An 18853-nucleotide genomic window follows, 5' to 3' on the forward strand; every position below is an offset into this window, starting at 1 on the left:
AGTGCAAGGAGTAAGTCTCCTGATACAATATGACTTTGACGAGGTCGCCATGCTGGCCCCGTCTTAAAGATTTGAAGGCTTTAAAGAGCGTCACAAAGAGGGTTGACACAAGTTAGATCTATTGGATCTTTAGTATAGTCATACTCGTGTCAATCCCTGTGGCGTGACTCTCATTGCTCAGGGATCAACCCAACAATCAACTCTCGTTAAAATATCGCGACCGACATTGGGTCACTCTCCTAACTAGTTTGGCTCACTATCCATACAAACATGCAAATGCAAGTGCAGACAGTCATGTGACAAAAGTGATGAGTGTACCATGGGGCAGTGAGTTAGGAAAAGATGGGCATACAGTGGAGGCAGCGACCTGAACAAACGGGTGTGCCGTGGCGACAGTGAAGATGGGCTTGCCGTGGAGGCAGTGGCCCAGGGAAGGTGTGTCAAGGCGGCAGTGACCAAAAAAGATGGGTGTGTCGTGACGGCAACGACCTGGAAAAGGTGTGTCGAGCCGGTAGTTACTAAAGGGAAGAGCATGCCGTGACTGCAGCGGCCCGAAGAAATGTGTTGAGGTTGTAGTGACCAAAAGTGATGGGCGTGTCGTGGCGACAACGACTCGAAGGTGTGCCGAGCCAACAATGACCAAAAGAGATGGACGTACAGGAAGGTGTGCTGAGGCGACAGTGACCAAAAGGGATGAGCGTGTCGTGGCGTCAGTGGCCCGAAGAGGTGTGCCGAGACGGCAGTGACCCGAGGATATGCAATATAGGTAAGTGAACCTGCAAATAAACTTGCATATGTACATTCACAAGGTGCAGTGGTGCAAGTGGTTGGTTGATCGGGCCGTGGTGACCGGTCGAACTAAAGTGCACGGTTGACCGGGCCGGTGCGACAGATCGAATCAAAGTGAGATGCTCGCCGGGTCGGGGCTGCCGATCGGAGCGAAGTGAGATGCTCACCGGATTGGGGTGGCCGGTCGGAGCGAAGTGAGATGCTCACTGGGCCGAGGCGAACAGTCGGAGCGAAGTGAAGTGCCCGCCAGGCCGGGGCAAACAATCGGAGCGAATTGAATTGCCCGCGAGGCCGGGGTGATCGGTCGGAGCGAAGTGAAGTGCTCGTATGCTCCATGCAAAATGCAGTGCAATTCAAAGCAAGCAAACATACAGATAGTCAACCAGACTCGTGCTAGCGACCTCACCTGGGAAACCTAAGGTTTGGACACTTGGATATGCGGCATCTCCGCCTCCGACTTTGGTGTGGCAATGTGGAGAGCTCCCCCCTCTGATTTCTCCGAGGGGAAACTCGTCATCGTTCTTTGGGCGGACTAGCTACAAAGCTTTTTCTGCTCTACGAACACCCACCATCTTATAGGATGGACTAGCTACAAAGCTTTTTCCGTCCTCTAAGATCGAACTCAACTAATCCCTCCAAGGCAAAATATGATCGCCAAAACTGTGGAAAATTGAGATTTCAACCCGCGAGGATCAAGACCTAAGGCTCACGACATGGGGAATTGCTCGGCTTCGAAAAGGAGTGGCCAACGCATGTGATTCTTACCCTACGACTCCCTTTAGGTAAATCAACGATCAATCATACAGGCACGTCGTCGCGCCGGCTTATGCCGGCTCACGCACCCCGTGTGGGCAATCGAACACACACGCCTAGACACCACTAACGCTAAGGTTGACTAGAAGTTTCTGAGAAATCTCACATCCGCGACGGTTGCGGACGTGTTCTCTTTCCTTGCTCCAAGCTGTCGGCATTCGGTCCATGCACCGACGTACATCACAATGAAATACATAAACGAGCAAGTGCTAGTGAGGGCAAGAGGTATGCAAAGTATACAAAATAAATATCGCAATATACGAAAATGAGACCAGCACGTATACCTTCGAGAAGGGTCGCTCAACGTCGACGAAAGAGGGGAACCCACGAGGATGCCTGCGGGAAGAAGAGTTTGTCGAGGCTTTACCCGAGAGGTGGAGACGTCCACACCCCCCTGAACAGCAACACCTTCGCTGTCCGTCGACGGTGGATCGCTCCGGCGAAGTTTCCGTTCGCCGGGAAGGTAGGACAACGACGTGGAGAAAGTTAGCTCGCCGGTGGTGCGCACCGGGAGCGGAGGAGAGCCTAGAATATGAAGCTCTCCTCACTTATTTACTCCAACGTAAATATGACGTCGACAAGGCAAAAGGCCGACGAGGAGGAAGAGGCGGCTCTAGGGATATGTCGGCGAGGAAGCTCGACGCGTGGCCTACCGAAAGGAAGGAGGTGTCGTGGGTTTCGCCGACATTTGGAGGCGTGGACGGCCAACGAAGCGGAGGAACAACCAAGGGAGAGGGAGCTTGGGCTGCTTCTTCAAGAAATCCGATTAAGGGAGCTTGGGCTGCTTCTTCAACAACCAAGGAGAGTAGCTTCGGCGAAGAGCGCTAGAGAGAAGGGAAGCAGGTTCGCGGCTCGAGAGAGAGGGAGCAGGTGCCAGTGGAAGAGATAGATAAGGGAGAGAGAGAGTGGCATGCGCTTGAGCTAGAGATAGGATTTTAGATAGTTTTTTTATTATTAATATTATTTGATTATTATTATATAATAATAATAATATTATTATAACTATCAACGCGCATTCTTTCCTGAACATGGTCTCATAGTGAAATGAATCTCCCTTAAGGTAAAATCGACGTTCTGAACACAATCTCGCAGTCCGTTTCGTCGTCTGGGGTCGTTTGGATCACTTTTTCGATGATCGGGCACAGAGCGATAATTCTCGCATTTTAGTCCGCTCGCGAAGCCGTAGCGAAATGAATGTCTTCCCTAGGTGACATCGACATTCCAGAAGCATTCGCGTGGTTTTAATATGGTATGTTTTTTAGCTATGACTTAAGAGAAGAATACAGGTCTCTATACTCTGATAATTGTTCATTGAAAAGATGTGTGTATAGATTTTGTTGCAGGTTGCTCCAGACATAACGAAGCAACGACTCTATTATGGTGGTGTAGACCGCTTCTCAAAGATGATACATTTTGCATCTTACCATAAGATCACATGTCACATACATTGCAAATTTATACTTCAGAGAGATAATTCATCTTCATGGTATGCTTAAGGCCATCACTTCAATTCGATATGTGAAGATTATGAGTAAAATTTTTGGAACATTATAAGGTAAATTGGGTACAAAATTTCAATTCAGTTCAGTAGTGCATCCGCTGACAAATTGGTATGAAGATACGATGAATCATAATTTTTTATTTTTATCAAGCATTTTATAGTTAAAAACATTTAACAATGGGATTTTGCTTCTTCCATAGGTTGAATTTTTTTACAATAGGTCCACTAGTGAATCCACAATTTGTGGCCCATTGAAATTGTATATGGGTGGAACCCTCTCATATAATTGGATTAGTGCCAATATTTTTTTTTCTACTGAGCTTAGTACTGATGCATAAACCATAGTCCAATATATTCAAATTCTACATAACCAGGATATGAAAGAAATTGGCAAGCAGAACACCAAGTGTCAGAAGCAGCTTAACAAGTCTAGAAAAGCTAATCTTTAAAAAGGATGATGTGGCATAGATCAAATTGAAAGAAAGGTTTGTTGTGGGGTCATTTGGGAAGCTCAAATCTAGAGTTGATATTTCATTCATAAGCGTCAAGAACGTTAATGATGAGTCATACAAAGTTGATCTATCGGGTAACTACAATATTTTGCTTATCTTTAATATTTCTTAATTTTCATCGTACTATGAGAATTCAAAAGCTTTTAGAGAAGAAAAAATCTCTTCTACCTAGGGATAGGAGCAACTCGTCTTTTTGAAATGGGTGTGGGATGGGTTTTTCTTTTTTGCGTGGTCCAGTAGTGGGAAAAATCTTTCCTTTTGATTAGTGATGGCTTTGTGGGCCCCTATTGCTTTATTTTGATTTACTTGGGTTTGAATTTATGTTCAAGTATGAGCATTTTGTTTTAAAACTTGGTTTGGACATTTTTACTTTGATTTGTGTTTATTGGAGATTTTTTCTATAACTTAATTCTATTTGTAGAGTTTTAGCCCTCTAGTCCAAGTGGTGAGCCAGTATCTTGATCAAGAGCAGGTGGAACCTCCTTGAGGTCCGTAGCTCACTTAGATCCCCAAACACTATTTGAGAACACTAGAACGGTGTTAGTAAGTCTTTAATGCACTATGGAGAATCAGAACAACAGGATCTCAAGGATGTAATTGTTATCTGTTTTTTATATGTTTTTTTCTGATATGTCCTCAAAACTTTAGTTTAACTTCTCATAGGTGCTGCTTATTTTGATCAGGGCGTGGACAAGCTTGGAGCTAAATTAGCTGCATAAACTACAAAAAATAATTTCACTGGTCTTTGTTTGTTTGAAATGCATGGAGAATGGTTGCAAAAGTAGTTATTTTGTAAGACAGCTTGGGGTAGTGAAGATAGAAAGCTTGAATTTTCAACCCTTTTTGCCATCATATAACAAGAGCTCAATCTTTGGCAGTAGATATTGCACATTTTCTTTAACATTTGATATAAATTGCGTGATTTTGAGAACTTTTTTGTTTAGCCAAAAATGATTTGATCTGATTTAACTAGAAGTTCAGCATAACTGAGCCATCTCAGAAATCCATTTAAACTTGTCCCTAAGATTTATCTGATTGATTTAGATGACCGTTTAAAAACTTGAAGGACATTTAAAAGAAAATAAAAGCTCGAAAAAAGCTCACATACTTCGTGAAATTAGTGAATTTATGTTTCTTATTAATTTTGCTTTGTTGTGATCGTAATCCTCCGTTCCTTGAAAGGAATAGGCCTTGGTTTTGGATAGATTTCTATAATAAATTAAAAGAGATGTGTTCTGCTTGTGGACATGTTGCTTCTGCAGACTTCTTTGAGGAACTTATTTTAATTATTAAAAAATTCTTTTAGAGGTAATTGGTAGTTGTTCTGAATCTGCTTTCTTATTTCCAGGCTATATTGTACTTAAAAATTAAAGCCTAACTTATGAATGAGTTGGTGGAACTAAAATTGCATTGTAGATCTTCTTTAGCTTTAAAAGTGATATCTGAAAGCTCTTAGTGATCTTTTTTTTATTCTCATTTAAAGGATCCAATGCACATGCTTCCACAGCTGTTTAATCAGGAGAAAGAGTGTCAGGAATCTTTATTCTTTTAGGAGGTTATATGCTTTAAAACATTCGCATCTGTTTTTTTATCCCTTATTCTATGATGCTACAACTTATTAAAAAATTATATGTATTCATGAATTTGTTACAGTTGTTAAGCTTGCTAAGTCACTTTTAGGCTTGAGTTTGTGTTTCTTCTCCTCATTCCTTGCATCTAAAGACTATGAAAATTGAGTCACTTTTTGCATTTGTGTCATGCTTTCACTGTGTCTCCTTCACTTCAATGTTAACTTCTTGCTATCATTCTACTTTCTTTGTGAGTATCCAAAGCAGTTATATCTAGTATTTTCTGCTTTAATTGTTTTTATTTAATGTCATTTTTCCGTTATTTTAGGTGGAGGAATGTGGTTTAGTTTCCCAGAGAATTGGTGAAATGATTTCGCTTGGTGGAGAACAAGGTCAGGAGATAAGCTCCTTTGCTGACATCCCATCTGATTTCTTCTATGATATGGAATCTTCATGGAAAGGTCGCGTGAAGAGAATCCATGTAGAGGAGGCTTTTGGAAATGTTGACAGGGCTGCTGAGTTGCTTTCCATTGCTGTTTGTTTCTGACCATCTTTTGTACTGCTTTTATCACGCTTCTTATATTTTAACTACTTTCTTTTTTGGATTTAATCACATTTTTGCATTTTCCTCATGAATACAATATATGGTATATAACACCTATTTTCATTAATTCATCATTAATAAATTTTTATCCTCTAGAACAAATCTCGATGCACTTTTAGCAATAAACATTCCAATTCAAATTCAAAATCAGCAAGGCCTCATTTTTAGTACGTTTATGGTCAAACTGACTATATTGATAAGACAAAGCCAATGATACCAAATTTGGTTTGATTTGGGTCCAATCAAGCCCAGATCAAGTGATTGGAGCATAATTGATGGTTTTCAAATGTCAATTGATTGGTCAAACATACTCTAAATTTTACATATTTATTGTTTAATTGAACGCTTCAACGAAAGGAATTCAATGAGCCTAAGTTCACTGAATTTTGAGGTCCTTAAGGCACTAAAATCCTTAAAAACACTCCTTAAGATGAATGGGAATCAATATGGCTCTAAAAGTTATTCACCAGAAGACGAAAATACTCCTATCCTAGAGGTTATAAATTGACACCCTCTTTTCATTTGAGGGGAATGTTGAAGAAGAGGAATTCAAGAGCTTGTTCTAGACTGAAGGCCTGATGATGAATTTCGGCCTCCGTAGCTGCCGACCATAATCGATTGTCGGCTAATGTTGATCATTGTCGGCCATCCCTTCTTGTGTTGTCAACCTCTTACTGCCGGTGACTCCTGCTTGTAAACATCGTATCCCAAATACAGTTGTAATGTATTACGCCCATATTGAAGGCCCGAAGATAATTTTTGGATTTATTAGATATTGATGGCCGCATGGATCCAAATGATTTTATCGAGTGGCTTCAAACATTGGGGTGAATTTTTGAGTAAAATGATGTTCCTCTTGATAAGAGAATTAAATTGGCAGTCATCAAGCATAGGAAAAATGCATCATTATGGTCGGAGAACTTAAAGCGTGTTCGACAACAAGATGGAAAGGGTATGATCATTACATGGTCCAAGATTAAAATGAAGATGCACAACAAATACTTTCCCTCACATTACTATCAGGACATATTCATAAAGCTCCACGATCTGTGTTAGACACTTACGTGGTTATGTATACAACCAACTTTGATCAATTTATACTAAAATGTGAGTTGGTAGAACCAAGGAACACATAGTGGCAACATATTTTGGAGGACTGAGGTCATCTATCAATAATGTGGTTCAATTACGGTCATATCGGTCCCTATTAGATGTGTAGACTTTAGCTTTGAAGGTGGAGAAATGTCACTAAGAAACCGCAATGGATCAACAAACCGTACAAGAAGACTTCAACTCCATGATCAGACAAGGAAAATACACCCAATGGATCACCCAAACAATCACCACCCGAGAAGTTAATCCAGAGTAGAGAAAATATGAAGCTTGTCAACACTCAAATCAATCCCAATCAGGCAGTATTTCAAGTTTCATGAGTTTGGACACATTACCTTAGTTTGTCTAAATAGGAGAATGTTGTCTTTTACTGAGCAGGGTATTGTGGAGGAGGCAAAGAATGAAACCCAAAGGAGATTGGATAGAAATACCAGCTTGCCGTCAACGAGAGAGATGCTAGTAATTTAAGCTGAGCTCATGAAAGAGACTTCAATGGGATTAGTATTGCTTGTCCAAGAAGATAATAAGTCCAAGGTAATGGACGTGCATATAGAGTTTGAGTATGTGGTGTCACGAACCACCTGTTTACAGCAGTTAGAGCATCAACAAGACTGACATTGGTTGTCCAAGTGAGCAATGAGTTGGAGCAACCGACACCAGACATATGGAAATCTCGGATATGAGAATTTCAAGATTTTTTAGTCATATAATCTACCTTCTAAGTTATCACTACTGATGGAGGTCCAATATGTAAGAGATGAGAATGTCTTGAGCTATTTCTTGAATGCCATATTATGTATTTGGGTGTTATTTTCCAGTTTAGTTCAACAGCGCACTTACTGATAGATAGTCAGCAGGAGCATGAACCACAGTGTTGAAAATCTTTGTAGGTGCTTTGTGGGAAAGAATATCCTACAATGAGATCCAAGTCCTTCCGTGTAGGATGTGCATATTGTTTTAAATGTAAAAAGAAGTACGAAATAGTGCAAAAATAAGTCCTCAGATTTGTGCAAAGGCAGCCCTATCTTCCCGGAGAGTGGCAAAAAGCTCCGAGGATTTGGCAACCGAGTCAAAAGAATAGCTTGGGAGAATGGTGCGGGAGAATCTATGGCATTGGGGGATTGCCAATCCTGAAATTCTGAATCACGGGGATACACTATCTTTCTATCTTGAACTATGGGATTCCACAATCCCGTGAAAATGGACGGGCCACAGGTCGTGGGATTCTAGTTGGTTGTAAAATCTTTTTTTTATTTCTTTTATTTCTTGAGCAAGTTTCTTTTTTTTTTTTAGTTCTTTCCTATTTTTTTAGTTTCTAATTAAGTATTTCCTTTGAGGAGACATTTGTTATTTTACGGTTTGGATATGCAATTTTTCTGATTGGATGAATTGAGAAGTGTTTTCTTTGAATTTTGCTCTCCAGTGTATTGTATCATTTCCTTTTGCTAGTGGTGTGCCTGTATCTTCTTTAGAAATAGATGGTGGAACCCCCTTGCCACCCGTATATTACCTTAATGCCGCCTGGCCTACTGTTTTCAGCTGGACAGCCATCCATCTCACTGTTACTTGCTGTTTCCAGAGGAAATTGCTCTTCCTCCAGCTTGTGCGACAGCCGCCATTCGACTCCAAGCTACTGTCCAACAGCCACCTTATCCACAAAGCCCCCTCCAAATGCTGTCAAACTCGCATATTACCTTTCCCTTACAATTCCACAATCACCTCCCCTATAAACCTACCTCTAAGTTACTGTTTAGGAGCCCTAAAACAGTATCAGATAGGATAAGCCATGATGATGATTCGTGGTTCAAAATGTCTTTTCGGGACTATGGTCTAGTATCTTCAATATTTTTCTCCGGCGATTCATCTGCTCACACATTACTCTTAGAAACTTAATTGTTTTATTTTAATATTTTACTCCGGGGATTCATCTGCTCACTATCTTTCTATCATAAATATTGTCCTATTGTTGGTAATTTTGCACTGATTCTGCAGGTGATGGAAGACTTCATCCCAGTAGTTCAGAGAGTAAAATCTAGTGTATCACCTCTTGGAGGTCCGAAGGGAGAAATATGCTATGCAAGAGAACATGAAGCCGTTTGGTTTAAGGGAAGGCATTTCATGCCATCTGTATGGGCTAACACCCTGGGGGAAGAACAAATCAAGCAACTCAGACCTGCTGTTGATTCAAAAAGGAGAAAGGTGGGAGAAGAATGGTATACCACTACTAAGGTTGAGGATGCATTACTTAGGTGAAGTCGCTTTTTGTTAAACTATTTATTCCTTCTGAATTGTTGATTTTCTCATTTTTATCATGATGACTTTTAACCGTGTAAACTTCTGCTATTTGCATATATTTTTGTTTTTTACTTTGGTTAATAATTACAGTAATATTCTTCCTCTGGTGTAGGTACCATCATGCTTGTGCTAAGGCTAAGGTTGAAGTTCTGGAACTTCTGAAAGATCTTTCTGCAGAAATGCAAGATAAAATAAATATTCTTGTCTTCTCTTCCATGGTGCTTGTGATAGCAAAGGCACTTTTTGCGCATGTTAGGTATAATTCCACTATATTTAAGATGTCTTAAGGTTTTATGTCATTAGATGTAGTACATGATTTCCATGAAATTATCAGCCTTTCCTTAACTGCAGGATTTAAGGTTGGCTACTGAATTGAAGATTCATTAGGAAATCAAAGAAAAGAGAGTAAATAATAACTAAGCAAAGAATCTTAAAGTTGTAGGTAGTGAATTACATTAATATGCTGCCTTTGTGACTGTTTATATCGTAAACTGTCTTCCTTTCACAGGTAACATTGTCAAATCAGATTTATCTTAGAACCATTTGCTTCCACTGTAGCCTTACAGAGTGTAATATACAAATTTTGTGCAATTGAATTCAATTAAGTGGATTTTGCATCAACATGATCATCTTAAAATTGTCTCCGTTTTTCTTTGAGGACATTTTTTATTTTCTTGCCATTCAAAGTTTTGCATTCATTTTCCTATTTTACACAAGGGTCTCTATCATCATGTAAGATAATATTCTTATCATTTAACATGGGAATAGAGCAGGGTAATCCTAGCCTTAGCTTCCCCCTATCTCTAATCCACAGTCAATCCAACTCTTGCATTGCTCAGTTGCACATGCTCAACGCTCACAACCCCATTGCTAGTCCCAAACATAATTCCCATATGCAGTTGTAGACCTGTGCTATGCCCAAAGGAGAACTCTTTTCAAGCCCTCTTTTCTTTCTTCGCTGCACACTATCACCATGCAAGCCTATGAGGCTGCTCACATGTGTCTGCTCATTTTTATGCTCTTATGCTTGTGCTCACATGCTCCTCGCATGCTCAATTCACCATGACTATCTTCTACGTTGGCAATACTGCCTCATACATTCCACTTATCATTTCCCCGCTTCCTATTGTAGTCTTTCTTGTGTCACCTCTTCTAAATGTTTTAATTCTTAGGTTCTAAGATGCTGTATCCAACCAGATCAGATCAGTGAAGAAAAGGGGGGGCCGGCTGACCCATATTACTGAGTTAAGGTTGCTGCCTAAGAGGAGGGACCTCACCCTCCTAGTTATCTGCTATATATGTCTTCTCCTTGTGTTAGGGTTCAGTTTTCGTTTCCGAGTTCCTGTTGTTGGTGTGTTCTCCCTGTTAGGGTTGTATCCGAGGGCATGCGGTGTTCTTGTTGTATCTGCTCCAAGTTGGTGACTTTTCCCGCATTCCCAGCTCGCTGCCATCACACCTGTGCACACCCCTCTTCTATCTGCTGCTGCAGCCAGCCTCTCCAGCAACCAGCCCACTGCTGCTGCCAGCCTCTCCAGCACCCAGCCCACTGCTGCCAGCCCTTTCAGCGACCCAACCTGCTCACATGCTCCAGCACCCAGCCCAGGGAAGGTTAATTTGAGAGGTCAAGGACATTTGGATGGGGATTAAAAATTAGTGAGATATGGATGGCGAGAATGATCGACAACCTATTTCTGAGCAAGATATAGAAATTTTACTTGCAAAAGGAAAGAATATAACACTCCGATGACTATAAAATTGTTAATAAAGCCTCCCAAAACAAAAACACAATATCTAAAATTGCCAAACAACAGAAAAACACACCTAAATATTCTTTTAATAGTAAATATTCTAATTAGAATAAGGAAATAGGAGAAAAATCTAGTTGACATGCGAATGAGAGATATCCTGGTCTGGAATCACCATCCATGGTGACAAAATTTCATTTTATAAATTTTGAAATATCCTTCAATCTCATACTAGGTTGACCATGGCTACACAAACACTAGATGGTCCCTTCATCTACGAGGGCACGGTTTGCCGCAATCCCATAGAATTGTAGAATTCTGCTTGGGACTGTAGCGGGACTCACAATTTCGCAGTCTCCTACCGAACCAGTTTCGGCATCCCGACATCATGTTTTCAAAAAGTTAAGCATTTAAATATGCATTTTTTTTACTTTGCCTTCTTTGAGGTCTTGAATATGCTATTTCTCAACTTCATCTCTGGTCACTGCAAGAAGATATGAGAATTTCTTTGTTTTACATTGTTTTAGAGTAGTAATAACTTTCATTTCTAAATCCATTATGTTTGATATTTTTTTCTAGTTACATGATTTACCCATCCAAGAACACTATAACGCTACTGGATAAATGAGATGAGAATCTATAATATAGAACCTTTCCTACTTGATAGTTTGTTATAAATAGAATGAACAGTTTCTTTTACCAATTTCTTCTTAAAGTTCATATCTCACGATAACTTATACAATGTCTGATGATGATGGATTTTAGGATCCTCAACATTGCTCTTTTGAGCACTTCTGGTCACCAATAGAGCTGTAAATGACATGCGTTGATCCAAGTACTGTTTTTTGAAGCTTGTTCATTTATTTTTTAATTGAGTTTAATTTAAGCTTGAAGGCTTGCTTATTAAGTTTATTTTTAAGTTTGAGCTATTATCGAACTTTAAGATTGATTGATGCTTAATAATTCAAGCATATAGCCTCATGACCAAACATAATTGAATTTTTATTTTTAATCAATAGCGGTGTAATTTGTTAGTTGCTGATAACATTTATGTCTACACGTCTTGTTATTTTTTTAACATTTTCATAATACAAGTCTCTAATAATATGCATAATCTTTAGTGTCTATAGGATATAGAAAAGTTACTACAAGATTAAACCATCATTAAATGAGCATTTTATTAAGTATTTAGTGAGCTACTTGTTGTACGTCTAATTAGCCTGTTCACTAACTGGAATAAACAAGCGAGTTAGCGATCAAGAGCTTTTAAAATTTTGTTCAGGTTTTTTCAATTATGAATTTGTTTTGAGATTTGCATTGCATGCACTAGTTTGATTATGGTCCTAGTCAAATAAGTTTCTGACTCCAGTTTGCCCTTCCGACAAGGGATCTTGGTAGTCGTACTAGGTATGGCGATGGTGGTTGAACACATGGTTATTGCTGCTTTGTTGGAAAGAAATTTTGCCGGTGCTATCAACGTAGTCATATTAATATTCTATAAGTGAAATTATTGTAGCCATGTTAATCATTTTTAAAATATATAGCATGACACTTCAAAAAATATTTTATTAGTCATGACGACACATTGTAACGTCTATTGGACATGCTAAATTTTTTTATAATGTATTTGTAGTGAAAATTATATTTTGACGTGTTTGGGATGCATATAAGCTGTTCTAGGTTCAACTAAGTGTTTTGTTAAGGTTGGACATTTGATGGGTATCTTAGTGTTGAGTCTGTTGAATGCATGTAATTCTGCTTGCTTATCCGAAACTCCGTTTGGGTTTTTACACTAAACTCAAGCTGTAAGCTGAACCCCGTGGCCGGCTTGCAGGCCGCTTTTCAGGATAAGCAGCTTATACTGAAACGCACAAGCTACCCCAAACACACCCTTAGTGTTGAGTCTGTTGAATGCATGTAATTCTGCTTCAAAGTGAATTTAGAGTAATTATGATTAGAATAGACCTAAGGATTGTAGTAACATAACAATCTAATAGTAATAGCAGTCTAGCATTCTACAATAATTTATAATATAAAAAATCACTAATCCACTAGACATATAAACATCATCTGATAAAAATACGTATGGGTTTGAAACAAAACTAAACAGTCTACTACCTATTTCCAAGAGTTTATCTCCTTCTGTAGATAAACTCACTCTTATCAGTCAAATCAATCAAGTAAAACTTTTTCTGAGAGAAATATTTAAATATTATATTAAGTTTACAACAACTTAGTGTTACCATTCTAATATGCACTGAATGAATATTTAATTATGAATTTTCAAAATAAACATGTTGATTAATCTTTAAAGCCAATTTAATGTTTTTAGTTAAAGTGAAAATATTTACTAAATCATTTTTACTTATTTATATTTTTCTTTTTCTTTTAAGAAGTTTTCTCAGAAGCACCGTAAAAAATTTATACTAATAAAGATACAAATATTTTCATTTTCTTTTTCATTTTTTTGCATGGGTGCAACTACGTCCCCCGCTAGTATCATAAGAGGACAACTCCTGATTGATTTAATTATTTACTTTTCATTTAAAGTATGTTTAATTCCTTTCAGTCATTTATATTCATTGATTAAACTTTTTAATCAACAAAAAGGTGAAATATTGTAATTCCTTAAACAGTCATTTCACTTTTCAGTTATTATATTTCAATCATAAAAATGCTTTTAAGTCTTTATGAAATAAATGAAACATTTTTATGGAAGAACAAAAACCTTAAATAAAAATTAATAAATTTAATGCATATAAAATAATAATTACTTGTCTTGATATCACTTTATAAAATGATCCTGTAAACCTAACCGACTTTTTTTTTCTTTCAGCCTTTTCATTCTTTCTCGCCAATATAAATATGATTTTCGATCAATTTCACCTAACCATAAATTTAAGATGTTATTTCAAGCATCAATACAAGATTTCAAAAACTTTTTTTTATTATTTTTGTAATCTATCAAATTTCTACGTATCTCTGTACTTTTGATTACTCCGGGTTAAAAGTTTAATTGATATAAGCAATTGATTGACTTATCTTATTTACTCTCTTGATTGTCTTTCTTCTATAAAATTCACGATCCTATCAATTTTCGCAAACTTTCTTCTTCTTTCTCCAAATACAATTTCTCGTCTTTAATTTCTTGATTCTTTCTCCCAAGCTGTTCAGCTCACCTCTTTACTGCACGCGAACCTCCCTGCGAATTATCTCCCTCTCTCGAGTTCGCACAAGGCTTCACCTTCTCTTCTCCTTTGCATAGGACATGCAAACAGTTCGCTCACCTCTAAACATTTATCTTGTAGGGGATTCTTCCTCTTTCAGGCAAGCAATGCCACACTCACGCTTCATTCACGGACACACACAATCGGCGTTGATCACTTGCAATCAAACAATTTGAACTCACCATGAATGGCTTCCACTCCCTTGTCTCCTGTCTGTCTCACGCTCTAGTCCTTCCTCCCCTTCACTCTCTTTCTATTTCTTTGGTTCAAATGAGGTGTCTATCTTTATTGTGTCCATCTGTTAATAAAGAAATCACCTAGACGGTTTTGTTATTTTTACAATTGATCTATTATTTTCGTTTTTTACATTGAATATTGATTCCTTAGACATTTAGCTTACTGAAAGTCTTTTGTTTGATTATACTTTTTCCCTTTTCTTTCAGCGAGGGTCTGAGGAGGAAATGGGTACTTCCTAGCCTATATGAAGGCTACAAATCTGAGGTAATTTGGTATCTGGAAACAATGCTTGTAATATCTGTAGAAGATATATTTGATATCTATTGGGTATTTTGGATGATTCTTGTTCTCACAAATGTAAATATGCTTTGCATCATCCATACACATGTGCTGACTGACTAGTTTCCTTGCATATGCATGTGCATACGCATTGTAGCAGCCAATTAGAATCATGCAAATACTTGTTCTTCAAGCATTATTATCTTTTATAAATCCCATTAGCATTTTATGCTGATATAAAATTATTATCTTTTTAGTCAACAAACTCAAAAATATATTGGCGTCAACAACAAGACCTTAATTTAAATTCCCCTATTTTTGTTGAATGATAAAGAGATGAGTGATAAATATTGAACTTGCGCTGATTAAGTTGGTTATACCTTGCATGACATTGCTAATTATGGTAGAATCATTTTCTTAAAATCAGTTCACAGGAATGGTATTTTATCCAATAGATTTTTTTTTCTGATGGTTTAAAAATTTCTGCTTGTTTATCTGAAAAGATTAATATAGTGAGTTTTATATTCTCTAGGTAGAGTTATGCTATTGTTTTATCCAACGAACCATGGATACTCCTAAATGCTTCTGTTGCACAAAGACCAACATCAAGTTAATACCCCTTGGCATGTGTGAAACTTTCAAAATTTTGTTGAGTTTATTTCATAAAAGATTGGCTTCTGACTCACCAAACACATGCTAACATAAGCTAGATATAGTTCGACACAGAAAGACAATGCCAAAATGTGTACCACCCTGTATTTTGTCCTTGAGTGTTAGCCAAGTATTGTACTCTGCACTGTCTTTTGTACTTCCCGTGTCAATCTGGACCAATAAAAATTCTTTTCACTAAGGAGAGGCTCTTGTCACTACTAAAATGTCATGTCATACCCCATATAACACTCCTGTAAAATACTCTTCCGAGCGAAATCTGAGAATTATACAATCTAGTCTGAATGAATAGATATGCCTCAAATCTATAATACTACTCGTATGGCCTATCATCACATCGCATCCAAATGTTTTGGAAATCCTCCTCAGCTGCATACTACTCTTTCAACATCTCAAAACCAACAATGATGCAAGGGTTGTTCTTGTGGGACAATGACATGCGATTCTGTATATGTCGAATGAGCGAGCGAGCAGGTATTTGTGATTCTCGTGATTCGTGTTAACGCAAAATTATCGGACAAGTGGAATTTTGCCCCGCCTTGCACCAAAATAATAATTTATTACCCTTTCTTATTTCCTATTTACTTATTTATAATTAGGTTTTTTTTCTGAGATAATTTATTATATCTTGTAGTTCTTCTTTTCTTATACATTGATTTTGTTTATGTTATTTGGAGATGTTTTCTCTTGGTTTTCCCAATTGTTTTTATTTTTTGTTTTCTTTCAGGCGGTGTCTGTAGCCTGGTATGATTAGTGGTGATATCTCTCGGACATTTGGAGACTTCCTTCATCATCCAATTTGTTGCCTTTTATTTGCAACATAAACAACCATTCTTTTTTGCTTCAAATTTGTTGTCTAACCATCCGTACATTATCGATTCATCGTTTGTTCGCTATTTTTAGCAAGGATAGTTGTCAATCCACGCTTATCCTCTTCCAAACGCCATCAAACTCCCATATTGCATTCCCTCGTTATTCCACGACTACACCCTCTCGAAATACGCTTTTTAAATACCTTATAGGATCTCTAGAACTGTATCATCTAGTATCGTACCTTACAAGCCCTAAATTTTTTAGGTTTGTCTTTCTTATCCCAAACCAAAATTTCAAAAGAAAATCCACCATGTCCAAATCATAATACCAACATTCCTAGCCCCAACCCTAAATTTTCAAAATGCAACTTTTCCACCTCCACTAAAATTTCACCTTGACACCTACCAGTAAAACCCAAGCCCCCAATCAATCTTGATTTGCAATTCTACATCTGTTGGAAACTCGATAGAGGATAAAAGACGTCATGTCACCAACGAGGAATCCTCGGTGAGGTATTCAAGAAGTTACTATGGATAATATGATGTGAAAAATCTTCCAACCGCAACAAACTTGTCGCCTTTGAGAGGTCACGATCTGGTGAGATCACCCATAGCCACAATGTTGACTCGCTAGATCGAGAGTTAGAAGTGATTTTTTTTCACCTATTAGGGAGGTGTCCAAGAAGTTATTATGGAGAATATGTAATTGAAAATTTTACAAATGCATTAGAGGCTTGTCTCCATTGAAAGGAGACAATTTGATGATATCACCCATAACCACAATGGTGACTTGCTAGATAGAGAGTTGGAAGTGGATTTTTTTTCACTAAATAGATTTTTGTGATTAAAGACCAATCCTGCGAAGATTTGACATAGAATATCAAATTGAAAATCAATATTTTTGAGTGAAGATTTGGTTACCAGATTTTGATGTTCGTATGGATCCAGACGAATTCAAGTGACTCTAGACAGGAAAACGGGTTATTGAGTAGAAGGTCTATCCGACACGACTATTAAAATCGACACCATCAAGCTCTGGAAAAATGCTTTCTTGTGGTGGGAGAACTTGAAGATTTTAACGGTGATAAGAGAAAAGTAAAATCACCACTTGTTTCAGGATTAAATGAGAGATGCAATGCAAGTACTTACCAATAGTTTACAAGCATGACTTCTTCTTAAGACTTCATCAATTACAACAGTAAGATCTCTCGATAGAGGAGCACACAGCTGAGTTCGAGCAGTTTATGTTAAAGTGTGTGCTGGTGGAGCCCGAGGAGAACATCATAGCTTGATATCTGAGGGAATTGAGACATTCATTAGCAATGTGATACGGTTACAAGCTTATTAGACATTACAAGATGTTCACGCCCAAGTGTTGAAGGTGGAGAGACAAGACAATAGTATCAGATCCACACAACCCTTTAGACATGGTTTAGTCATTGGATCGGGCAGTTAGAGTACACCCAATGGAGCATTCAAGCTAACCACGCTTGAGATAAAACTAATGCATAGTGGAGAAAAGGTGACTCTACCAACACTCCCAAATTCATCCCTGCCTGTAAATGCTTTGAGTGTCACAATTTAGACATGTGGCATCTAATTGCCTAAACTTGAGTGTGATATATTTCACTGAGTAAAGAGCAATTGTAGAAATAGACAGTAACACTGGAGAAAATAAAGACTTCAAAGAGGAGTGTCAACTTTCAACAGGCTAGGGAGAGATGCTATTGATTCAAGTTTGAGCCTAAGGGAGAATCACAACAAGATTAACATTGATTGCCCTGGAAAATAGTGAGCCCATAGAATCAATAGCAAAAAGATTTAACAACAGTTGACAATGTTGTATAGTATTACTGACAATTTACCTTCTAGTTGGCTGACACAGAGAGTGATTCAACATACCGTGGATGTCATTTCTGGTTTGCTTTTCCCAGACAGACTTCTTTATTGAATTTACCCAATCAAGTATGAGGAGTGAGAAAATTACATTATAAATTTAATGGCTTTAGACTCATTCATAGGAATGCCTATTTATATGCAGTTCTAGTTTTGATGGTGACAAAGAATGATAATTATTTATTCTATCCGGACAGCCTTTGAAAGGACATAAGTGATGCAAAGTTGTTTTGGTTGGACATGAGCATTAGTTTTGTGGTGGGATTGTCCAGATACAACAAGGTGATGAATTCGTTATATTGGTAGCAGATCGATTCCAGATGCTTCTAGAGAAGAACATGAAGCCTCTCTTACTCCGGGAGAATGATGTAAGCCCTGTTTGTTGAGGACATGGCTTTATCGTGTTCTCGGCTATGCCTCGTCTATGCCTTACAAGCAAGCAAGTGGGAATCTACAATTCTTGTGATTCGTGTTAATGCCGAAACATGGGAAGGGTGGAATTCTGCCCCGTCTTACTCCTAAACAAAATTTATTATTTTTTTTATTTATTTCCTATTTACTTATTTCTAATTAGGGTTTTTCTTGGGAGAAAACTACTTATATTTTCTATTTTTTTAGCATTTTGTTTTGTTATGTTATTTGGAGATGTTTTCTTTTGGTTTTCCCTATTTATGTGTTGTATCTTTAGTTTTCTTTCAGTTGATGTGTTTGTAGCATAATAGGATCAAAGTGAGTAATAATTGGCGAAGACTTGGTGCATCAACCATTTTGTTCTGACTTCTTGCCTTGTATT

At 37.9% G+C, this 18853-nt stretch overlaps 1 protein-coding gene across 1 annotated transcript in view; it reads left to right on the forward strand.

Annotated features, from left to right (window-relative positions):
* Positions 1–18853, forward strand: part of LOC110033596 (DNA mismatch repair protein MSH1, mitochondrial) — a 158333-nt gene that overhangs the window by 109353 nt on the left and 30127 nt on the right. Inside the window, 4 exon segments of the mRNA XM_020737633.1 lie at positions 5512–5718; positions 8893–9149; positions 9308–9451; positions 14611–14668. Of these exon segments, the coding sequence (XP_020593292.1) occupies positions 5512–5718; positions 8893–9149; positions 9308–9451; positions 14611–14668 (666 nt within the window).

The sequence above is a fragment of the Phalaenopsis equestris genome, unplaced genomic scaffold, assembly GCF_001263595.1.
Source record: "Phalaenopsis equestris unplaced genomic scaffold, ASM126359v1 Scaffold001231, whole genome shotgun sequence".
In the NCBI taxonomy this organism is placed as follows: domain Eukaryota; kingdom Viridiplantae; phylum Streptophyta; class Magnoliopsida; order Asparagales; family Orchidaceae; genus Phalaenopsis; species Phalaenopsis equestris.